The sequence below is a fragment of the Humulus lupulus genome, chromosome 1, assembly GCF_963169125.1.
Source record: "Humulus lupulus chromosome 1, drHumLupu1.1, whole genome shotgun sequence".
Taxonomy (NCBI): domain Eukaryota; kingdom Viridiplantae; phylum Streptophyta; class Magnoliopsida; order Rosales; family Cannabaceae; genus Humulus; species Humulus lupulus.
In genome coordinates this window covers 49,015,881-49,042,390 of record NC_084793.1, presented here as the reverse complement: position 1 = coordinate 49,042,390, position 26,510 = coordinate 49,015,881, and the positions used below count along the sequence as shown (strand labels likewise).

Sequence of the window (26,510 nt, the reverse complement as noted above, 5' to 3'; positions counted from 1 at the left end):
TCAGGGCAACCATCATTGCTTAAGTAGGAGGTTTTATGCTAAATGGTAGGAAGAATTGCTTAATGCTCTCAATGAAAGCACCAAACCATTGACGTTGTTTTTCATCAACTTAATTATGTAGAGAAATAAACAATTAATTAGGAAGAAAAGAAAAGAAAGAGATTTTTTTGTGGTTCAGCAATTTAAATCTGTCTACGTCCACGAGTCACTTTTATCAACTTGTCTGCGTTAAAGCTTCAGGAATCAGCAATTTCAAAGAGCGTTTTTCAGTACAAAATTGTGCCCAATTGCACCTCCATACAAATGACTAAATCCATTCTATTTATAGACTTTGTTACAAGAATATCTTCCCACAAATTTCAGGAAGTTACAACATAATAGTCAAATTTAAATTCAAATAAATATCTGAATAATTTAAACTAATTGCATTATCAAATAAAAGTTCCCTTAAAAATAATGTTATCTGCACACGGTTTTAACCAATCTCACATAAATAGGGATTTCATAACAGCATTTCCATGTATCACTTTAACGCGTATTCAAGCCTGATCATCGCCTTAACGCACTTTCGAGATCACCCAAAACTTCAAGCTCACCATTCTAGTTGTCGCCACCTCCTCACTTGATCAATCTATCGAGCTCATCCATTAAAAAAAGTTAATGCCTTCGAGTCTGCAACTCATGCTCGAACGCTGATGACAACTCTGGAACTCCGTGACAATAAAAATATTTTGGGATGGATTAATAAAAAGTGACGTGACAATAGTTTGGCGATAATATTCAAGTCTTTTCAAAAGTTACACTTTAATATCCATTTTTTTCGCCAAACTATTTATATGTTTTTTAATTTTGAAGAACAATCCTGTTACTTTAATTATTTGTGACTGATTATGGAAATCGAAAGAAAAAAATTATTTTATGTTATTTTTACCAAATAAATAATACTTGTATTTAAATTTTTTATTACTTTAGTTAATTCGTTTTTTAAAAAAGTTATAATTTTTATTTTTAATTTGAATTGGATGTTTGAAATAAATTATATGCATTAAATTGTAGTCAAATTTATTCTATTGATTGGCTAATTAGCTGATTACAAATTAACGGGTGTGTCGGGCATACTTTTTAAACTAGTATATCTTTTCTATATAAAAAAAAGTGTAAATAGCGATTATTTTTTTTAGTTAAGTTTAACTGAATATTATTATATTTAACAAAATATTCTTATAAATAAATAAACATAAATTAAATTTAAATAATTAAATAATTAAACAAATCAAAATAAGATATTTTTGAAATATTTTACAATAATAATTATTTAAAAATAATAAAACCACATGTTTTATAACTTAAATAAAATAAAATTAAACTTAAACTTCATTTATTATAATAATATCATATTAAACATATAATATATATAATCTACTATCAACTAGCAACAAACTTCTCTAAAACAAAACTAGCAAATAATTTAAATTTAAAATCCACCTATATTATTAATATTATATTAAACATATAATATATAATCTATTATTGTCACTGCCAAATTTAAAAACTAGAACTAACATAAGTTTAAACAATAATTAATTAATTAATTAAAATATTATATTTATAAGATATTTTATGATAATTTAAATAATTAAATCATATTTATTTAAAAATAATAAAGTCAACACAATACTACAAACTGCATAAATCACTCAATTTTCTCTAATATATAAAACACAAAAACAAGAAATATCCATCAATCGAAATACCTTATTCTACATAAACATATATAAATATGTATATAAAAAATAAAAAGAAGCAAAAGGGTACCTAGATCTTGGTCTCGACATTGTTGATGGTGTCGCTACTCTCGACCACGAAAGTGATGGTCTTACCAATGAGTCTTGACGAAAATTTGCATATTTTTCTTCTTCTACTACTATTACTACGTCTTCTTCTTCTGGTTTCTAGGATTTGAAAATTTTAGTAGAACTAAGTGTGGTTGTATCATTTTTTTATCTTATAAATTTGCGTGATAGTCTGTTCTTTATCAAGTGATTGTAGCTTTTTCTTCTTCATAAAATTCACCAAAGGACATTACGAGATATATTAGAAACTGAAAATAGATGATGCATGTATACTACTCTAGACAATAATTTTTTCTATTATTATTTTATTCTATTATTAATTTTTTTTTAAATATTATTATAATTTATATATATATGTCATATAATCATGTAAATATATTAATATTGTGTTTATTTGTCATATATGTAGAGATTATTGATATAAATATTTATATATACTATAGAAATATAATTTATTCTATTATATATATATATTTTTAAATGAACTAATTTTTATTAAAATTATAAACAATATTTTATCCCAAATTTTTTTAATATATTTACGATTTATATTAAATATCTTTTATTTATTTTTTATGATATTGTTTATTTATTTAAAAATTATATGATAATTGAAAAAAATATATAATAAAAATAAAATATATATTTAGATAAGTTTACTACTTTAAAATTAAATAAAATGGAATGTTGGCTGCTTCCACATATTATATAACTAAGCAACCGCTGGACAATTTCCTGGATGTTACTAATAGTTAAGGGGCATCCCTGTGTAATTGACAAAATCCATATCAAATAATACTTTAACAAATAAAAAAAATAAAAATGATGTCACGTGGCTAAGACCAATGTATCTCCAAATATATTATTTCAAAATAAAATAATTATTATGTATGGTTGGTTGCAAACTAATAATATTTATTTTGTTTTATATTTTTTCAAAAAAGCAACGTGTCATTTAGTATCCTACCTAGTAACTTCTCACCTATTTTTTTTTAGCAAAACTTCTCACCTATTAACACAACCAAAATAAAATAATAATGAGATTGGACAGATTAAGAGATTAGCTTTAAGATTCATCGATGAATGCGTGGAAATGGATATGGATAGCTTCAAATTTAATGTGTTGAAATAATAAAAAAAAAATGCAGTTTGTAATACGTGGAAACGGCGTTGATTCCCGTTCTCGCTCGACAACTTTTAACTGTGGCCCATGGCCATACATGGCCCATGCATCTCGGATGGCCAATTCCAACCCAACAAAACCCAATCCTTTATTAAACAAATTGTAGGATCAAACGTCAAATATATGGCCACATATGTCTACTGACTGTTATGGTAATGACATTCTTATTGTTTAAATTAAGTTGAGATTTGGATTTTTCACTACACCGTCTCTCTAATTATGATCCTTACTTTGTATGCTTACAATAATGCATAACTTCATCTTATGTACTTTTTTCTTTTGTTCTTGTGTATTTTAGCTTAAAATCTCTAATATTGGTGGCTTGTTTACCCACACCTTCTATGTTTTGTTTAGATTTTTTTTCTCTTTTTCAAAGGCGCTCATGGAACATCTAAAATAGAAGTATATATATATATATTTATATATGGAGTGATGGGTATGTTTAAAGTTGCGATGACTTGTGACTATATAAAATAGGTAATAAGATGGGTAGTACTATTGATATTTATATGGAGTGATGGGTATGTTTAAAGTTGTGATGACTTGTGACTATATAAAATAGGTAATAAGATAGGTAGTACTATTGATATTTATATATAACAACAATATGAAGTGGCGAATTATGCAAATATGAATTACAATGTGAACATAAGGAAGTGTTTGAAGAAAGGTGAGAGCGATGTGGGTGGGTTTGCATAAATGATTAAAGGCCACGCGCAATCCAACCATTTATCACCAAAAGATATTTGAAATTGATACTTGTTTATTTGTTTGCCTAAAATCAAAACCTCTCAGTTTGTTCTTCCTCCCTATTAAATATATTTTCTTGCATTTTGTGTGGTCTGAACAGCTCACTATTATGGCAAACTAATGGGAAGGTCTCTATATTTGCCTTTCTGATCCGTGCTAGTGCCACAGCCTTATGATATGCACTTTCAAACCATTTGATTTTTTTCTTCTCTTTTAAATAAAGAATATATACTTTTTAATAACTTTACTTTCTATGATACCACTAAAATAAAATGTTTATAAAATTGGTTATGTTTTTTTTTTTTTTTTTTTTGGGTCTGCCATCTCATATGGATTTGTTTATGATATCACCATAAATCTACTACTTAAAGTCTTCCATTAACTATCAAACCATTTTTTACTTTTTTTCAAAAAATGACATACAATTTGTACTAGATTTATTTGTCACAATATGTTTTACGAAAATTGTAAAACTGTTATTAATATGTCAAATTGGACCAACATTATTCATTATAACATAATTTGAAAGAATTTAAAACATATCTAAATTTGTATTATATTTTGATACCTCAAGATTTTATAAAGATATTTATTTCATTATTAAAAAATTAAATAGCACATAAGATGCGGTTTTTTTTTTATAAAATTTGAAATGTAAATAATATTGTTGAGTAAATTACCCTTAAAATACCTAATGTTTTCAAAATATTGCACTTTTATATCCAATCTCTTTTTTCGTCCGTAAATATACACAATGTCCTTAAATATTGCACTTTAATACCTAATTTTTTTTTTTGCGATAAATATACTGAATATTTTTAAAATGTTGCACTTTTACACCTATTTTTTTTTATAATTTTGAGAAATAATAAGAAAGTTAAGGAAAAATATAAGTTTTTAATTATTTTGCCTATCCTATTATGTCCTTAAAGTCTTCCATTAACTATCATTTGAATATCAAAACTTGTGGACTAAGTGGATTTTAACCACTGAACCACGTAAAATTGTGTGTGTAAGAAATGGTTCATATAAGTTCATTATGGTTTGCAAATAAACACTAATACTCTTATTAGATTTCTAAATCTACTGTTAGCGAAAAACCGTGTCAACAGTTTAGTGCTTTCGTTGAGAGCAAAGTTAATACTTTACAAGTTTCATTCGACGTTCATCATGATGGTTACTCGATCGATGCATGACAACGAAATGGAACAGTTTGGTGGGCAAGAGGTGCATCATACAACTGTTCCCACTGAAAAGGGTCCAGATGTTTAGCAACGTCCTGGGAAGCAACCGGGGGGCCAAGACAACACTGGAAGTTCAGCGTTACGCCCACCAAATCCTAATCCAAGATATTTAATAGCCATCGAGATGGAGAATTCCCAATTAAGGAGCCATCTTGCTAGGGAAAATAGACAAATCAAGGAGGTCCTGGCTAGGTTACCCCCTCTTGCAACTGATTTTAATGTCGGAAAGAGGCAAAGTAGGTCCCATAAATCCCACACGAATAATCAGTCCAAACCCAGTCGTTCTGTCTGGACCGCCACTCCGAGATCTGTACCTTCAGAGTGAAATCATCGAAGTGCTCAGCCCACTAATCATCACAAGAATCATCATCCGCATGTCACTCAGTCGGTCAGAACTACGACCCCCAGCTCCGTGCCTTCCACACAGATTCCCAGGAATGCCCGTAACAACCCATCAGGGCAAGCTGGGACAAATTCACGAAGACAAAACACCCAGCGAATCCTCATGCACCACGATCAGAACCCCAGGCACAGAGAACACGGGACATTGGGGTAGAACCGAGAAGGGTTAATTTAGTTCGTCCTGATGGAAAGAGGATAGCCTTACTAATAAGACATATGTCATCACCGGTTAGACATCCTACACCACCACGCCCACAAAGAGACGCTCCAACTCGTGGAAATAGTAGGAGAAATCCTCCCCCATCAGTAGACACTTACATTCCATAGGCATGCGCTGATAATCCAGGTCCTCGATATCAGCCACGGGCTGAAAGTTTCGCAAATGGAAGTTACTAAACGGGGAGCGAGCGTGGAGGCAGGTCTGAGAGCGACCTGAGGAATCATCTTAGCTCAACACAAAGTCCTCGTTTCGATCTGTATCCCAATGTGCATGATCATCTGAATTCACAAATGAGGTATCCAGTTTGCAATAATGATATGATTTATACTCAACATGAAGGAGTTTCGTCTTTCGTACTCGACAATGGCAATGTCCCATCTAACCAAGCTCAAACTTGGAGGGAAAACAACCCATCAAACGCGTACAATAGGATGGGAGTTGGTGAACAACTCCCAGCTAACCTAGAGACCAAAGACCCAACCCTCGAGCGACTGGCCCTGATGGAGGAGCAAATGTTGAAGCTCTTATCTAGAAAAAAGATTGATGATTGTGACTTTGATGAGGAGCTAGAACCTTTCGCCCCGAATATTGCAGCAGTTGCGTATCCTAGTGGCTTCAGGATGCCAAAAATGTCAACATTTGATGGAAACACAGATCCATCTGACCACCTCAGGATGTTTAATACGTTGATGATGGCCCACAATGTTGGGCTTGACCTAAGACGTATTATGTTCCCCATGAATCTGATCGGACCTGCCAGACACTGGTTCAAAAAGTACAAAAACATTCGATAAGCTCTTGGAAGAAGTTGTCTTCCGAGTTCAAGAAAGCATTCCGAGCTTCAAAGGAAACTCGAGTAGAGGTCGACTCATTGGCCAACAGAAAACAACAACCTGGTGAGTCCTTGAAAGCATATCTGAGCAAATTCCCCAACGTGGCAACACGAGCTAGAGACGCTGATGATAGCGCCAAGCTCATGGCAATGAGAACAGGAATATTGGTGGGAGGCGATCTATGGTAGGAGCTCCAACGAAAAGGGGTTAAAAGTTTAGAAGAGTTCTTGGCCCAAGCTCAGGAGTGGATAAACTTGCAAGAGGCACGATCTGCTGTCACAGGAACCAGCCAGGCCCCTATTCAGCCTGCTAGATCGGTGACAGGCGGTGCAGCTGTGGCTCAACATGTTACCCATAATAACCAAGTGGGAAACAATAAGAGGAAAGGGAATGGTGAGGGCGACCAGAACGACACAAAGAAAAACAAGTCTGGAGAAAAATTCAAGCCCATTTATGCCACCTACACTGACCTAACAGATACACAGAAACATATTTTCCTGGAAAACTCTAATCGCCTTCCGTGGAAGAAACCAGAACCATTAAGGCATAAGAGGGTGAAGAGAGATCCCTCAAAGTTTTGTCGATACCACAATGACATCAATCATAATAGCGATGATTTCCGACAACTGAAGGATGAAATTGAAACTCTCATTCGAGCTGGACCGTTAGCCCAGTATGCCCGAAACTGAGTTGCTCCCATTCAATCTACCGGGCAGAATTCTCTTCCAGCTCTGGAAACTCCGGCAGGTCAGTCGAGGACTCAAATGAATCAGATGAATTAGAACAAAGTAGACCCTCCCCTAATAGTAGGAGGATAAATAATTACTATTATCGAATGACCTCATTTGGCGGGCACAAGCAATGGAGCCCAAACGAGGTATATACAGGAGCTGAAAACTCATAACAGTATGGAATTTATCCTGGAGCAACGATTATCAAAACAACAGCGGTTGGAAAAACAATCAATCATTTTCACAGAGGAGGCTGCTAGCCACATTCAATTCCCACATAATGACCCGCTGGTGGTAACCGTGCAACTCGCTAATCGAATGGTACGAAGGATATTCATAGATAATGGAAGTTCAGTAAATGTGCTTTTCAGGTCCACCCTAGAAAAGATAGGATTATCCGTGACTGATTTAAAGGCGTCCTCAATGACGCTGTATGAATTTTTAGGTAAAGGGACGGTGGTCATAGGAACAATCGTACTAGTGGTTACGCTAGGGGATGATGCACGAAATGTTACTAAAATACTTGAGTTCGTTGTAATCGATTGTTTGGCTGCGTATAACGCGATTTTGGGACGACCCGCACTGATGGTTTTTGAAGCCATTACCTCGATCCGACACCTAGCAATGAAGTTCCCCTCAGCCTCGGGATATGCATAGTACGTGGAGACCAGCTCACTGTCCGACAATACTACAACATAGACATGAAGGGAAAATCACAACCCAAGGAGCAGGCAATGGTCATAGACGAAGAAGGTGAGGAGTCCTGGTTAATGGAAGTTACATATGGGACTGAAGAACCTCAAGAAGGGGATAACGAGGTCGCCCAACAGGACGACATTGATTCACAAATAGGCAAAGATAGATCTGAGCTCAAAGCTGTGGAGGAGCTCGAGGAAATCAGTATCGACCCAGAAACACCTTCAAGAGTTGTAAAAGTTGGGAAAAATCTTAGAGCCGAAAGGAAGAAGGAGCTGATCGAATTCTCGAGGAAGAATCTGGACGTCTTCGCCTGGTCGCATGAAGATATGGTGGAAATCAGTCCGACTATAATAATGCATACTTTGAACTTGGACAAGAAAATGCCTCCAAAGTCCCAAAAGCGAAGGCTTTTGGGGAGAGTACGATCGAAAGCATTAGAAGAAATAGCTCGCCTACTTAAATGCAGATTTATCAGGGAAGCAAAATACTCGATTTGGGTTGCTAACCCCGTTTTGGTCCCGAAGCCAAACGGGAAGTGGAGAACTTGCATTGATTTCTTCGATCTCAACAAGGCCTCTCCTAAGGACTGTTTCCCATTACCTAGAATTGATTAGTTGGTAGATGCCATTGCCAGTAACGAGCTTATGTATTTCATGGACGCGTATTCTGGATATAACCAGATCACGATGAACCCTGCAGACCAAGAGCACACCAACTTCATGACTAAGCAACATATACTGCTACAAAGTTATGCCATTCGGGCTGAAGAATGCCAGTGCTACGTACCAACAATTAGTAAACAAAATGTTTGCCAATCAGATCGGGAAAACACATGGAGGTGTATGTTGATGATATGCTCATTAAATCAAAGCTTCCAGTAACCATGTACTTGACCTGGAAGAATGTTTTGGCATATACTAAGGAGGTATGACATGAAGTTAAATCCCTGGAAGTGCACTTTCGGAGTTTCATCGGGGAAAGTTTCGGGGGTTTATAGTCAACACAAGGGGGATAGAGGCAAATCCAGAAAAAATCATATCGTTGTTGGAAATGCCTTCGCCCAGGTCGCGCAAGGAAGTATAAAGTTTTACTGGAAAGGTGGCGGCCCTAAACCGCTTCGTTTCAAAATACACTGACAAGTGTCTCCCATTTTACAACTTGCTCGGAGGAAACTAGAAGTTTGAGTGGGCCGAAGAATGCGAACAGGCATTTAACGACCTTAGAGATCACCTAGTCGAACCCCCCGTACTATCAAAACTGGTGTCTGGGGAATGTTTGTCTCTGTATCTGGTCGTGACAGAAAATGCGGTCAGTATTGTGTTAGTTTGAGAAGAAATCGGGTGCAAAAACCAGTGTATTATGTAAGTAAAATACTTCTCGGAGCTGAGTCTCGGTATCCATTAATAGAAAAGCTTGCGTTTTGTCTAATTTTGGATTCAAGGAAGCTCAGACAATATTTTCAGTCCCATACTATCCACGTCTTAACCGACCAACCTTTAAGGCAAGATTTGCGAAAACCTAAAATGTTGGGACGTCTACTAAAATGGGCCATCGAACTCAGACAATTTGAAATATTATATATGCCACGCACAGAAATCAAGAGTCAAGCCCTCGCTGACTTTGTGGTTGAGTGCACAGGTTTTCAGGACAAGCCGATAAAAGAACCGGTGCAGGAATTGTGGAAAATCTTCATTGATTGATCCTCTAATGAAAACAAAATGGGTGCTGGGATAATTTTAATCTCACCTAAAGGGAATCGATTCCATACAGTTGTTAGGTTCAAATTCGAAGTATCCAACAATGAAGTCGAATATGAGGCCTTATTGACAGGGCTAAGGGTGACGAAAGAGCTAAAAGCAAAGGCGATCCAATGTTATAGTGATTCCCAGCTCGTAGTTAATCAGATATTGGGAGTATACCAAGCTCGCGGTATCAAGATGACGGCCTACTTAGCACAGGTTAAAGGCAAGTTGTGTGAATTCTAGTTTAGCTCTGCTGAACAAGTACCCTACGAGTAGAATTCCAATGCTGATGCTTTGGATTGACTTGCTACCACCAAAGAAGCAGATACACTAAATGTAGTTCCAGTGGAGTTCTTGGAAAACCTGAGCATAATAGAAAAAACATTTGAGGTCGGAATGATTGACTTAAAACCGACCTAGATGACCCCCATAGTGGAGTATCTCACAATTGAAAAGTTACCTGTCGATCGAAAGGGTGCAAGAAAGCTGTTATATCAAGCTCTGTGATATGTTATGGTTGAAGGGATTCTATATAGACGAGGGCATTCACTACCTTTCCTACGGTGTGTTCTGCCCGAGGAAGCGCAGACTATCTTGCAAGAAATACACGAAGGCTTCTGCAGAGACCATGCTGGGGGAAAAAACCTGGCTCTGAAGGTACTAAGACAGGGCTATTTTTGGCCCACGCTGACAAAGGACTCGATCTTGTATGTGTAGGAATATGACAAATGCCAACGCTTTGCCATAGTTTCTTGAGTAGATCCCATTGAGCTAACCATGATCTCATCCCCTTGGTCATTTGAAGTATGGGGAATTGACTTGATTGGTTCTTTGCCAACAAGAAAATGAGGAGTTTGTTATGCTGTTGTCTCCATCAATTACATCACGAAGTGGGTGGAGGTCGAACCTCTGGCAACCATTACGTTGAAGAGAGTCCTGGATATTGTCGTAAAAAATATCATATGTCGATTTGGGTTACCAAAAAATATTGTGTCTGACAACGGAACTCAGTTTGACAGTGATCTCTTCATAAACTAATATGACATAACCAATAGTTTTTCCTCAGTAGCATACCCGAAGGCGAATGGGTAGGTCGATGACATAAACAAGACCCTAAAGGTGAGCTTAAAGAAGCGATTAGATGAAGCTAATGGACTATGGCCCGAGCAGCTCCCGCAAGTACTCTGGGCCTATAGATACTCACATTGAACCTCCACGGGACATACCCCTTTTTCTCTAACCTTTGGAAGTGAGGCTATGCTTCTGATTGAGGAGCTGGTGACGACCCATATACAGAAGACCTTTGATCGAGATCAGAACCACGAGCTACTCAGTGCATCCCTTGTTCTAATCGAGGAAAAATAAGAAGCGTCACAATTGCAGCTCGCCCATTATCAGTAGAAAATCACTTGTACTTCAACTCGACGGTAAAAGGACGTAGACTCGGACTAGGTGATTTGGTTCTCCGGAGGGTGTTTTTGGCAAGTAAAGATCCCAAGGACGGTGTGTTAGGGACGAACTGGGAAGGACCATACCAAATTGTGGAGATTCTATGCGAATGGACCTTTAAGCTAGCCCGGTTAAGTGGAGAAATAGTTCCACGGACCTGGAATTCCCTACACCTTAGAAAGTAACTATCAATAATTTTGTTGTCTATAATGTTTTTGGAATTATTGTTTATGTAAGGTTTATCTATAAAATTCATTTAATTTTTATAACAATTGGGTGATTACGTAATCAATTTTTTTTTGTTTTATTATTGCGAGCTCACTTTGTAAAAGCATCCTAGAACATTTATAAGTTTTGGTTGCTTGGGGGCACATAACCAAAGAAAGCTTTTAAAATAATTCAGCGTATTAAGATGAAATCTGAAACTTAGAGTTTGGAAAAGTTGATTATTCAACGGCTTTTTAAAGCTTGGATTTTCAAATTTTGAACACAAACTAAGATTGAGAAATTTTCTAAAACAAAACCCCTGGAAATAACCAGGTCTGAGGCCTGATTCCTAACAGGTACAATTCTATTAAGCAGACTAAAACCCTTGGAAATAACCAGGTCTGAGGCCTGATTCCTAATAGGAACAATGCTATTATGCAGACTTAAAACCCTGGATACGACCAAGTCCGAGGCCTGATTCCTAACAGGTATAATGCAATTAGGTGGGAAAAATCATGGATACAACTAAGATTTCGACTAAAATTAGTTAGTCGTGCCATCAAAAATCTATCCCGATCTAAAGACAACCCCTAAGATTTCGAGTGTACAAGAATCCAAGAATTCACAACACATGAGAAAACAATAAACTAAGGGGAATAAGAATAGATCACAAGTTAAATATGTATTCAAAAGCATATAGTTATCTTGAGGAGGGAAAAAACGTCAATCTTAGCCCAAAGGCGATTGTTTTAATCCATAGGGACTTAGTTACAAAATATAAAACAAAGAAAGGGAATCATTGAGCTCCGTCGACTTGCTCGGAGGATGTCACTTCCTCACCATCCCCTTGAGCAGCATCGGAAGCCTCGACGATCTCTATAACGCCCTACTACCCTAGGTTCATTACCATGTGATTTTAAAATGTGCCATTAGCTCGCTAATCGAGGTATTAGACCAAAAAGTGTGGTTAATTAAAATGAAGACTTATTTAAATAATATTTTGTTATAAAAGGGTTGGGCATTCATTTAAATTATAAAAGTGTTACATTGGGATCCCAGAATATTGTTTAGAAACATATTTACAACTTAAAAGGGTGAATACTGTCGACATAGGCAACAAAACTAACTTTTACAACATATTCCTCACAATAACCCTGGTCGTGGCAGCTAGGTAGGCCGAACATGTACACACCGCTCCATGTTCTCCAACTCATAGTTAATCGACATTTTCCTTGCCCTTACCTGCACCACAGAGCACCCGTGAGCTGAGGCCCAGCAAGAGAAATTCAAAGCACAACATACAATCATTTATTTCAAAAAATAAATACTTAATCAAAGATAACAAACAATTTACAAGTTTCTATTGGAATACACAACAACATAACCACACAACAATATGGTAGCACAGTAGTACATCGGTCTTCGCCGATCGGGGTGCGTTATCAGGCACCAAGTTTGCGGTCTTAACCGAGCGGGTGTGTACAACACCCTTAGAGGGTCTCGCCTCGGGGGCCTGCATTCAGCATGCTTAACGCCAAACCTGAACCTTTGCCGCTCTTGGCTCTTGCCGCTTTCGGCTCTTACCGCTTTCGGCTCTTGCCACTCCTGGCTCTAGCCATTCCCGGCTCTTGCCAATCGGTCACAATCACAAGTATGACATAATAGCTATAAACAATGCATAAAACACTACATACCACATAGATCTATGGGCACAAACAATTCTCTTACCTTGTGTCCCGAGCTGACAACCCAAAGCGATCCCAAGCATGATCCCTAATCCCAAGCCAGAGCAGTAAAACCTCAATTGATGATCCAGCCCTGAGCTAAACCTCAACTACTTCTAACTTCAATGCCCTTTGAACACCAAGGCTTCTCTCTTGAATTTCAGCAACAAAACTTCCTTAGCCCTTTGAGAGAGAGAGAGAACCATGAGGGAGAGAGAGAGCTGTGAGAATGGGTTGTGTCTTTCCTCTGTTTTCTAGTCAGTTCTAGAGTATAGGTTAGCTTAAGTCTATCCTCAAATGTAGAATACCCAAAATGCCCCTAAGTATATTCTTAGTCCTCTAGTGTCACTAAGTACAATCCCGTCATTTACCATATCCCGCTAATTCCTCGAGTGTTCCTATAATTCCCCATTTAACCTCAGATATACCCAAATGATCGCTAATTTGATACCCATTACCCGGTAAATCCCGAACACAAACTCTGTTCCCAAAATACCCCTAGGCTCACCCCGAGCCTGGTATTTGACACCGTTGTGACTATTTCACTATTTTGCTTGCTAGGACCGTCTCGGATCACACATCACAAATATATCACCACAATCTTGTGGTATCAAGCACAACATGCATATAATTCACATTTATGCCCTCCTTATAAAAAATTTATCCTCGAAATTTATTCAAACATCTCTGGATACCAATTCCGCAACCTTACTATAACCCTAGAATCATTTCCTTTATCTTGCCACTACTTGCATCATCTTCACAAGAAGGATAATATGAATATGTATGTCTTTATCTCTTGTGCTCAGAGTTACACTAGCTTTTCCTTGCATAATAAATTCCCCTGAAATCGTAAGGCCTCTTCGCCCGATCAGGGGTAGTATTCACACTTCTTCCCTTAACATTGGCACCAGTAACATCTCATGAGCCTCTACCCATGCTGGGGTAAGGATAAACTGTAGGCCCCTGGCCTAGTCCTTGTTAGGATCTTTCAGATCTATCCAAATCTATGGTCAAAATTCTTTCTTCCTTTCCCAAACTCCTTTACCCTTCTTAGTCCACAATATTCGGAGACACACAAAATCTCCAATCTTGGAACCCTACATTCCCATACTCAAATTTGTGAATTTATATCCTTCAATAAAGTAGACACTCTGCCCTAACAAACCTTAATAATTTCACTGGTCCTTCAACCCACTCCGAACTAGAATACTTCCTGTTCCTGGTTTCACTTTTCTTGGAATAAGTACTTTCTCATTTCCTATATCATAATATCTTACTTAAAGACACTCTAGTCGCTATCGGCCATCATTATTGTGACAATCCATTCCAGGGACTGTATTTACTTCAAGGTCCCAAAACTCACATATTTGTAGTAAAACTCTCAAAGTCTGAGTTATTTCTTCGGGTTATCCATTGTCTAAAGGTAACCATTAATTCCAAGTTCTAACCTTATATTCATCACCCTCTATGACCCTTTTCCCGAACCTGGGAACCTAAGGGTCTCAATCCAACGCTATCGACTTTTGAGTTCAGTGGAGACATACGGTCTCCTTTCGTACACATTACCTCTTTTGATATCTCACTTATGCCAACCATAATGTGTTAACCCAGTAGGTCATGTCACAACTTTTCGCATCCACTCACCTCATCTGCAGTCTGAGGTGATCCACCTTTGGGGTCCATAACTATATTCCTTCATACTAACTTCAGGATACCTGAGAGCCATAATAGCCCTTCCGGCTTTTGATTATCATTTCCCACTTACCAAAAGATTAGGTTGTGTGCCTCCCAATATTCAACTCCCTGGTTACAATAATCGTAAAGGGGTAACCTAAGGCTCGTCCCACATCTTCCCCTCAACACCAACATCCATCGGATCACTCATCCGATTCGCATATCGCAGTAGGATTCTTAACCATTCCTACAAGACTTTCTTTCGGTGTTTCACCGTTTATTCATATAGGTATATCTACTACTTATCAATTGCAGGTTCCGGACCAATCCTGGTATTTACTCCACCCTAATCGAGGATAACCGGCATAACTATCAACTCGACATCCCATGTAGAATACCTAAGTTGTAGCGACCCAATTTTACTAATAGGGCTTAAGGGCCTTAATTAGTGTTCCGAGAGGGCATAACTGGATTATATGTGATTTAAGTGATTAAAAGCATGTTATATGATTACTTGGATATCTATGATACATGACTGTGTATTAGTATGCATGTAGGCCCTGATTAGGTTAGGAGGGCATATTCGTAATTTTGGCCCGTTGAGGGCATAAATGTAAATATCTGTGATAAATTTTTGAGACCACATTATTATGTGGATATGTTTGTAGCTTGTGACTTGAGGCGATCCTAATGAGCAGTTTAGCGAGAAAGTCACGGCGGGGATTTTTACCCGGATCGGGGCGAGCCTGGGGGTATTTCTGGGAATTTAGGAAATATATTGGAGATTATTAGATATTGAGGAATATGGTTGGTGATTAGGGAAGTAAGTGTTAAATATTAGAGACACTCGAGGAATTAGCGGGAATTGGGAGTAATGACCAAAATGCCCTTAAGATGTTTAAAAGCTTAGTTTTAAGTGGGAGGGCAATATGGTCTTTTGGTGTTTATAATCAGAGATAAGGGTCATGCTGCTTTATGCCTTAGTGGAATATGTAGAAAGTTTCAAAAGTCTGAAGGAAAAGAAAAGAAGGAGAAAAGAAAGAAAGGAAAAACAGGGCACTATTCTCTTATGCGGTTTAGGCTTTCCTTCACCAATTTTTCTAGAATTTAGAGCTAAACTTCAGAGAAGGCTTAGGCTAAGGCTCACCACTAGGGTTCTTGACTTGGCTTGAGGTATTGGCAGAGATTACTCATCCAATTAAGGTAAGATTTTGAGGTTGTTATTCAGTTTCTGGTTTTTGGTGTTGAACTGGTTTCTAAGCTGAGTTTCTGTGGGAATTCTAGGGAATTAAGCCTAAGGGTTTGAGGAGTAGAAGGCTAAGGAAGTGTGGAAGATAACCTAGGTCTAATTCGTCCATCAAAGGTAAGAATTTTTGGCTTTAAGTTCTAAGATTTCTGTTGCACTGCTAAGTTTTGAGCTTTAAGCTCAACTATGGTGATTTCTTTGTTTTGGGGTGCATGTGATTGAGTTTTGTATGGTTGGGTCTTATGGGGTGAGATATATATGTTGGTAGGCTTGTTTTGGAGTTTGGTTGAGGTTTGGAAGGATTTTGGAGGGTTTTGGCTCGAGGAGGTTCGACGAGGAGAAATCTGGGGATTGTCTAGCTGTGACTAGTGTTGTAGCGCTAGCCTTAGGACGCTACAGTGCTAGGCTTGGATGCTTGGGGCATTTTTGGCTCTATTTTTTGCGCTATAGCGCCCACTTTAGGGTGCTGTAGCGCTACCCTGTTCCCAGAAGGGGATTTATGGGTTATTTCTTAGGGTTTTTGCCCAGGGGCTCGGGGTTTGATTCCACCACCCCGTTTGGTGGAATTAGGGCTTCCCGAGGCTAGATTTTGGAATTGAAGTTTGGAGTTGGTTCTAACTTGTAATCGTGACTAGGTGTACGCTAGGGCTCAGGCGAGATTGTGCTTGAGGATTGAATTGAACAAAGCTATCAGAATCTAAAGGTAAGAAAACTGCACCCGGTTATGTGATTGTGTTGGGACTAAGAGCTCCCTATATCTGTATGATGTCATAGATGGTATTATGCCATGGAACATGTGATATACGACCTAAGAGTGCTATAATCAATATTAGCCCACAGGGCGCGACTTGGCCATTGGTAGCTGAGAATAGCTTGATAATCACTAAGCTCGGTTTAAGCGGGCCGGAGTCAGTGGGATAGATAGAGGGTGCAGCCTAAGGGCATCGACCCTGTTTATTATGTGAATTGGTTATAAATGTTTAACTATGAGTTTGGTATGCTGAATATTCATTTATATGAACTCTATGGATTGTTGAGTATATGGCTATGCATTATGAGTTGCTTGATTGTTGACTTGCAAATTGATTGCTTAATGATTATGCTCTGTTATTTGGTTTCTTGCCGGGCCTTGGCTCACGGGTGCTACGTGGTGCAGGTAAAGGCAAGGGCAAAGTGGACCAGTCCTAAGATGGAGAACTTTGGGGCTGAATGTACATATTCAGCAGATCGGCCGCCGCGGCTGTAACGACCCAAAATTTCTAATAAGGCTTAAGGGCCTTGATTAGTGTGCCTGGAGGGCATAATGGGATTTTGTGTGTGACTTTAATGAGTTAAATGCATGATTATGATTTAATGCATGTTATATGACTATTTGACTATTTGAGATGCATGACTATGTGTATTAGTATGCATGTAGACCTGATTATCTTAGAAAGAGCATAATTGTAATTTGGCCATTTTGGGCATGACTGTGTTGATATCTGTGATCTGTGACTCAAGACGATCCTAGAATGAACGGGTTAGCGAAAAAGTCAAAGAGGGAATTTATACCCGGCTTGGGTTAAGCCTGGGGAGTTTAAATGGAAAATATATTGAGGTTAATCTTGATGACGAGGAATGTATATTTGGTGATTAATCAGGTATTGGGTAGCAAGCGGGAAATTATTAGGAACACTTGAGGAATTAGTGGGAATTTGGGTAAAATGACTAAAATGTCCCTACTTGGGCAAAAAGGTTTAGAAGTTATTAGGGAGGGCATTTTGGTCTTTAGGCTTGTTAGAGATAAGTTAAAGGGAGCTTTATACTTAGTGGAATTGGTAGAAAAAGAGTTAAGGCTGAAAAAGAAAGAAAGAAGGAAGAAAAAGGAAAAGAGAGAAAACAGAGGGGTTTTGTTTCAAAGGATCGGTTTGTGGTTCTCCCACCATTTCCCTTCATTTTTCTTGGAATTAAGCTCAGTGGAGAGCAAGGGTAGGCTGAGCATCAAGGATCCTAAGCTAGACTTGAAGATTGGCAAGGGATTAGCAAGAACACATCAGAAATTTGAGGTAAGTTTTTGTAAGTTTCAGTTTTAGGGCTTGACTGGTTTGAGCTGTGTATTTGAGCTAAATAGATGGGGATTTTGGGGAAATCAGGCCAAGATTGAGAAGGAGCAAGCTAAGGAGGTCTAGGGTTCAACTCAAGGTCGAATTTCCATCCACGGTACGATTTCTAAGTCCTTATCTTTGATGTTTGAATGAATTTCTGGGTTTAGGGTTCATTATGGTAGATCTTGAGTTTTGGGTTGCTTGAGCTTGGGGTATGAGTTCTTGGGATGCTTGGGATGTGTATGAGGTGTTGATAAGTTTGTTTTTGGGTTTGGGAAAGATTTGGACAAGTTAGGAGCTGGAATGGTTGAAGGAAATCGCAGGAAACGATTTTTGGGTGTGGCCTGTCTGCAACTAGTGCTACAGCGCTAGTCATTGGGTGCTGTAGCGCTAGGCCCTGTTTCTGGGGCAGGTGTGGTTCTGCTTGTAGCGCTATAGCGCCCTCTTAAGAGCGCTGTAGCGCTGCACTGTTCACAGAAAGGGGTTTTTGGGCTTTTGTTGAGGGATTTTGACCTAGGGCTCGGGGCTCGATTCCACCACTTTGTTTTGGGGATCTAGGACTTCCCGGGGGCTCGGGATTGGTCCCGAGGCTAGGTTTTGGACTTGAGGTTTGGTAATGACTTTGACTTATGGATTTTGTTTAGGTGAGCGCTAGGGCTCGAGTAGGATCGTGCTCGAGGAGTCAGGTGATCAAGGCTATCGAATTGAAAGGTAAGAAAACGGTAACACCTGAGAACAGGGCATGGGCCCACAGTGTTATTGCAAGGAAAGGCCCTAGATTGTATTTATGTGCAAATGTATAACCTTAAATGAATTATTATATGCTTGAATGATTATTTCGAAATGTACTATATGCGTGATTATAATGAAATGAACGGCTAAGGCCGAGAGCGACGAAGGCCGAGAACGGCCTTGGGGCCGAAAGTAACACTTAGCACATGGAGTGCTTATAGCCAGGGTGGGACCCAATGGATACATGAGTTATCCTTACGGTAAGGACCGAGACCCCAGGCTTTGGTAAGGCCTCTGGGGCGGCATGGCCGTGCTTGTTCAGTCTGATGGTTTTCCTATTTATCAGTGGATTATATGTCAGCTATATTTTATGCATATGTTATGTGCTGTTTGAGTTTTCTTGCTGGGCTTCGGCTCACGGGTGCTCCGTGTTGCAGGTAAAAGCAAAGAGTCAGTCAACCGGCCATGAGTATGGAGAGCGTGGGGGTGGCGCGTACATGTTTGGCCTGCCCGACTGCTTTGGTTGGGGGCATTTTGTATATGGCTGTATTAACCTATTCTTTTGATAGTTAACCAAGTGTAAATCTATTTTTGAGTTGCAAATATTTTGTAAACCTTATTTTGGGATCCCGGATGTTTGACACTTAACGTTTTTAATGAAACTAAGCATTTTCAAAGACTACAGCCTTAACTTCTGATCAAATCACACTTTTGGTTTTAGAAACCTCGTTTAGTTAGTTAGATGCACAATTTCCGTTTTAAACTCACTTAGTAACGGCTCTAAGGTAGTAGGGCGTTACAACTTGGTATCAAAGCGAGCCAAGGTTTATTGGTTCTGGAGATTGACCGAACATGTACGCACGCTGCCATTGAAAAGCTCGACTCAGGGTTGATTGGTATGGTTGATTAATATATCTGAATATGTGCTTGAATGCCTTGTGTGCCTGCTTAGGTTATTATGAGCATGATGAGTGAAATAACATATGCATGATGCCAGGGCAAGGCCCGTTGTGTGTTGTATGATATCTATATGTTATTTTGGATTGTTGATCTTGGTTGTTGTTGAGATTGAGAGGTGGAATTGGACCTTGTTATCATGCCTGATGAGCGGTGTCACTGATTGCAGGCATTTAGTTGTAATGCCTCGGCAATCATCGAGACTCCGCGGCATTCGGGCCGAGGATGACAATCAGGGTCAGGACCCTCCACCTGCCCCTCAGAACTGGCAGCAGATTTTAGCCAAAATGGAGGCTAGATTGAAGAGAACAGAGGAAGAACTTAGTCAGTTGAGGCAACAGGCTGCACCACCAGCCACCGGGTTACCACTACAGCTGAGTGTAGCACCAGCTCCGGTTCAGCCTGTGGTTGAGAACAGGGTGGAACCTCTGTATGAAAGATTCAGAAAATAGCAACCTCCTACCTTTGAGGGCGGAGCAGACCCACTGCAGGCTGGGTAGTGGATGAATATGATTTCTGTAATCCTAGACTTCATGAGGGTTGAAGGAAAGGAAAGGGTTGATTGTGCCAGCTATATGCTTAGAAATGATGCACGAATATGGTGGGATGTAGTAAGGCAGCGAAGGGATACTGCAACTATGACTTGGGAAGAATTCAAGAGCATTTTTAATGAGAAGTACTACAGTGTAGCAGTTCGAGCTGCAAAGGCTGATGAGTTTATCAACCTGACTCAGAGCAGGTTATCCGTCACCGAGTACGCCCTGGTATTTAACAGATTGGCGAAGTTTGCGCCAGAGCTAGTGCCGACTGATGCGGCCAGGAGGGATAGGTTTATACGGGGATTGAATGTGATGATCGCCCGTGATGTGAGTATTACATTGGCTCCAGAGACTACTTATGCACAAGTGGTGGATAAGGCCCTTACTGCTGAGAGGGCTGAGGATTAGATCTGGAAGGATAGCGCTGCTAGGCGCGATACCAGGAGGACGATGCCTCCTTCTTCTAGGCCTAGTCGGAGCAGTGGCCCTAGTGAGCAGAAAAGAAGAGTACCAGATTCATTTGCTCCTTATGGTTCTGATAGGAGGGTTCGCGGTTCTGTGGGCGGCCGTCAGGGCGGAAATGACAACTGGAGGAGTTTTCCGATGTGTCCTCGGTGCAGGCGACGACATCAGGGCGAGTGCCGGACCAGGGCATGTTTCATTTGTGGGAGCGGTGAATGGACCGTGGGTGCCTATGATCTCAGCACTAAAGGCTAGAGACCTGATGCAGGAGGGTTGCATAGGATTCCTAGCGAGTATTGTAGATTCCTCCAAGGTGGCGGCAGTGGGACCGAATGAAACCAGAGTGGTCTGTGAGTTTCCAGACTTGTTTCCATCGATCTGTCCACACATACTTGGTCTTCTTCCTTGTCAATTCTGCCAATGGAGTAGCAATTCTGGAGAACCCCTCCATAAACCGCCGGTAGTAACCTGCTAGTCCAAGGAAACTTCTAACTTCAGGAACACTGCTGGGTCTAGGTCAATCTCTCACTGCTTCTGTCTTGCTTGGGTTGACCAGTAACCCATCCTTACTGATAATATGGCCTAGAAATGAAACTTGCGATAACCAGAACTCGCATTTGCTAAACTTAGCATATAGCTTATGCTCTCTCAGCCGCTGCAACACCAGGCGCAGATGATGCTCATGCTCTGTCTCTGACTGGGAGTACACTAGGATATCATCAATAAATACAATCACAAACTTATCCAGATAATCTTTGAAAATTCTGTTCATCAAATCCATAAATGCTGCTGGGGCATTGGTTAATCCAAAGGACATAACCAGAAATTCATAATGCCCATACCGTGTCCGAAAAGCAGTCTTTGGTACGTCCTCTTCTTTGATCAGCTTCAAGGGAGTACAGTGTTTCCAAAGATTGATCTCCGATCAGGCTACTATCAGTTGAGGATCAAAGAAGAGGACGTACCAAAGACTGCTTTTTGGACACGGTATGGGCATTATGAATTTCTGGTTATGTCCTTTGGATTAACCAATGCCCCAGCAGCATTTATGGATTTGATAAACAAAATTTTCAAAGATTATCTGGATAAGTTTGTGATTGTATTTATTGATGATATCCTAGTGTACTCCCAGTCAGAGACAGAGCATGAGCATCATCTGCGCCTGGTGTTGCAGCGGCTGAGAGAGCATAAGCTATATGCTAAGTTTAGCAAATGCGAGTTCTGGTTATCGCAAGTTTCATTTCTAGGCCATATTATCAGTAAGGATGGGTTACTGGTCGACCCAAGCAAGACAGAAGCAGTGAGAGATTGGCCTAGACCCAGCAGTGTTCCTGAAGTTAAAAGTTTCCTTGGACTAGCAGGTTACTACCAGCGGTTTGTGGAGGGGTTCTCCAGAATTGCTACTCCATTGACAGAATTGACAAAGAAGAAGACCAAGTATGTGTGGACAGATCGATGTGAGAACAGCTTTAAGGAGTTGAAGCAACGGTTGATTACTGCACCAGTGCTAAGCCTGCCGACAGATGATGAGAAGTTTGTGGTCTACTATGACGCTTCTAGACAGGGTCTGGGATGCGTGTTGATGCAGGCTGGGAAAGTGATAGTGTATGCATCAAGGCAATTAAAGGAGTGCGAGCAGAGATATCCCACGCATGACCTGGAGTTAGCTGCAGTGGTATTCGCACTTAAGGTTTGGAGACACTATCTGTATGGTGAGAGGTGCGAGATATACACTGATCACAAAAGTTTAAAGTATTTCTTTACCCAGAAGGACTTGAATATGCGCCAGAGGCGGTGGATGGAGTTGGTAAAGGATTACGATTGCGATATCCTATACCATCGTGGGAAGGCTAATGTAGTGGCTGATGCATTGAGTCGGAGGGGCCCAGGACAGCTGTATAGTTCGAGGCAGATATCTGACAGACTAGCTGGAGAGATGACCAGAGCAGGTATAGAGTTAGTGGTTGGTAGGTTAGCCAACATTACTCTTCAGTCAACTCTCCTCGAGAGGATTAAGGAAGCACAAGGAATGGATCCCCAGTTAGTTGAACGTAGAGAGAATGTCCTAACTGGAGCAGCTAAGGACTTCTCTATTTCTGAGATGGGTTTGTTGAAGTACAAAGGACAGAATTGTGTTCCGATTGATCTAGATATTCGGCGGGAGATTCTGGATGAGTCTCATACCACTCCCTACTCCTTGCACCCAGGTTCTACGAAGATGTACCATGACTTGAAGGTTTTGTATTGGTGGTCAGGCATGAAGAGGGACGTGGTGGACTACGTGGCGAGATGCTTAACCTGTCAGCAGATTAAGGCTGAACATCAGAGGCCAACAGGATTATTACAGCCTCTAGGGATTCCTGAGTGGAAATGGGAAGATATTGCCATGGACTTTGTGGTTGGATTGCCGAAGACCGTGGGTCAGCATGACTCAGTGTGGGTGATTGTGGACAGGTATACTAAGTCCGCCCACTTCTTGCCTGTGAAGACAACTTATACCGTGGAGCAGTATGCAGAGCTTTATGTGAAGGAGATTGTTCAACTTCATGGGGCTCCGAGGTCGATAGTATCCGATAGAGACCCCACTTTCACTTCCAAGTTTTGGAAGAGCCTACAGAAGGCAATGGGCACACAGCTTCGATTTAGTACTGCTTATCATCCTCAGACGGATGGACAGTCTGAGAGGAAAATCCAGATACTGGAGGACATGTTACGAGCTTGTGTGTTGGATTTTGGGGGATCTTGGAGTAGGTATCTCCCTCTGGTTGAGTTCTCGTACAATAATAGTTATCAAGCGACGATCGGAGTGGCTCCATATGAGATGTTGTATGGACGAAAGTGCAGATCACCGATTCACTGGGATGAGGCAGGTGAGAGAAGGTATTTAGGCCCTGAGATGGTTCAGAGGACCAATGAGGCACTTGAGAAAATTAGAGCTCGTATGCTCACCTCCCAGAGTCGCCAGAAGAGTTATTCAGATCAGAGACGCAGGAGCGTAGAATTTCAGGTCGGTGATCATGTATTCCTAAGGGTTTCACCCCTGAGAGGAGTAAAACGATTCGGCGTTCGGGGCAAGCTGAGTCCCAGGTTTGTTGGCCCCTTTGAGGTTCTCGAACGAGTTGGGGAGGTGGCTTACAGGTTAGCAATGCCTCCAGCTCTATCAGGGGTTCATGACGTGTTTCATGTATCCATGCTCCGGAAGTATGTATCGGACACTACTCATGTGTTGAGTTACGAGAACTTGGAGTCGGATCGGGATTTATCATACGAAGAAAAGCCTGTTCAGATCCTTGATAGAAAGGACAAAGTCTTGAGGAGCAAGACCATCCCCTTGGTTAAAATTTTGTGGAGGAATAGCAAGGTTGAAGAGGCGACATGGGAACTGGAGTCGGATATGCGGAAGCGGTATCCTGAGTTGTTCAGGTAAATTTCGAGGACGAAATTTTCATGAGGAGGGGATAGTTGTAATGACCCAAAATCGCTAATAAGGCTTAAGGGCCTTGATTAGTGTGCCTGGAGGGCATAATGGGATTTTGTGTGTGACTTTAATGAGTTAAATGCATGATTATGATTTAATGCATGTTATATGACTATTTGACTATTTGAGATGCATGACTATGTGTATTAGTATGCATGTAGACCTGATTATCTTAGAAAGAACATAATTGTAATTTGGCCATTTTGGGCATGACTGTGTTGATATCTGTGATCTGTGACTCGAGACGATCCTAGAATGAGCGGGTTAGCGGAAAAGTCAAAGAGGGAATTTATACCCGGCTTGGGTTAAGCCTGGGGAGTTTAAATGGAAAATATATTGAGGTTAATCTTGATGATGAGGAATGTATATTTGGTGATTAATTAGGTATTGGGTAGCAAGTGGGAAATTATTAGGAACACTTGAGGAATTAGTGGGAATTTGGGTAAAATGACTAAAATTTCCCTACTTGGGCAAAAAGGTTTAGAATTTATTAGGGAGGGCATTTTGGTCTTTAGGCTTGTTAGAGATAAGTTAAAGGGAGCTTTATACTTAGTGGAATTGGTAGAAAAAGAGTTAAGGCTGAAAAAGAAAGAAAGAAGGAAGAAAAAGGAAAAGAGAGAAAACAGAGGGGTTTTGTTTCAAAGGATCGGTTTGTGGTTCTCCCACCATTTCCCTTCATTTTTCTTGGAATTAAGCTCAGTGGAGAGCAAGGGTAGGCTGAGCATCAAGGATCCTAAGCTAGACTTGAAGATTGGCAAGGGATTAGCAAGAACACATCAGAAATTTGAGGTAAGTTTTTGGAAGTTTCAGTTTTAGGGCTTGACTGGTTTGAGCTGTGTATTTGAGCTAAATAGATGGGGATTTTGGGGAAATCAGGCCAAGATTGAGAAGGAGCAAGCTAAGGAGGTCTAGGGTTCAACTCAAGGTCGAATTTCCATCCACAGTATGATTTCTAAGTCTTTATCTTTGATGTTTGAATGAATTTCTGGGTTTAGGGTTCATTATGGTAGATCTTGAGTTTTGGGTTGCTTGAGCTTGGGGTATGAGTTCTTGGGATGCTTGGGATGTGTATGAGGTGTTGATAAGTTTGTTTTTGGGTTTGGGAAAGATTTGGACAAGTTAGGAGCTGGAATGGTTGAAGGAAATCGCAGGAAACGATTTTTGGGTGTGGCCTGTCTGCAACTAGTGCTACAGCGCTAGTCATTGGGTGCTGTAGCGCTAGGCCCTATTTCTGGGGCAGGTGTGGTTCTGCTTGTAGCGCTATAGCGCCCTCTTAAGAGCGCTGTAGCACTGCACTGTTCACAGAAAGGGCTTTTTGGGCTTTTGTTGAGGGATTTTGACCTAGGGCTCGGGGCTCGATTCCACCACTTTGTTTTGGGGATCTAGGACTTCCCGGGGGCTCGGGATTGGTCCCGAGGCTAGGTTTTGGACTTGAGGTTTGGTAATGACTTTGACTTATGGATTTTGTTTAGGTGAGCGCTAGGGCTCGAGTAGGATCGTGCTCGAGGAGTCAGGTGATCAAGGCTATCGAATTGAAAGGTAAGAAAACGGTAACACCCGAGAACAGGGCATGGGCCCACAGTGTTATTGCAGGGCAAGGCCCTAGATTGTATTATGTGCAAATGTATAACCTTAAATGAATTATTATATGATTGAATGATTATTTCGAAATGTACTATATGCGTGATTATAATGAAATGAACGGCTAAGGCCGAGAGCGACGAAGGCCGAGAACGGCCTTGGGGCCGAAAGTAACACTTAGCACATGGAGTGCTTATAGCCAGGGTGGGACCCAATGGATACATGAGTTATCCTTACGGTAAGGACCGAGACCCCAGGCTTTGGTAAGGCCTCTGGGGCGGCATGGCCGTGCTTGTTCAGTCTGATGGTTTTCCTATTTATCAGTGGATTATATGTCAGCTATATTTTATGCATATGTTATGTGCTGTTTGAGTTTTCTTGCTGGGCTTCGGCTCACGGGTGCTCCGTGTTGCAGGTAAAAGCAAAGAGTCAGTCAACCGGCCATGAGTATGGAGAGCGTGGGGGCGGCGCGTACATGTTTGGCCTGCCCGACTGCTTTGGTTGGGGGCATTTTGTATATGGCTGTATTAACCTATTCTTTTGATAGTTAACCAAGTGTAAATCTATTTTTGAGTTGTAAATATTTTGTAAACCTTATTTTGGGATCCCGGATGTTTGATACTTAACGTTTTTAATGAAACTAAGCATTTTCAAAGACTACAGCCTTAACTTCTGATCAAATCACACTTTTGGTTTTAGAAACCTCGTTTAGTCAGT

General features: G+C 40.2%; 1 protein-coding gene across 1 annotated transcript; it reads left to right on the top strand.

Annotated features, from left to right (window-relative positions):
* Positions 1 to 6,083: 6,083 nt before the first annotated feature.
* Positions 6,084 to 24,149, top strand: LOC133814560 (uncharacterized; the record flags this gene model as incomplete). The annotated part of the gene is made up of 2 exons (XM_062247505.1): positions 6,084 to 6,356; positions 23,691 to 24,149. Coding segments are annotated over exons 1-2 (732 nt in total), but the record flags the coding sequence as incomplete, so codon positions are not given.
* Positions 24,150 to 26,510: the final 2,361 nt, after the last annotated feature.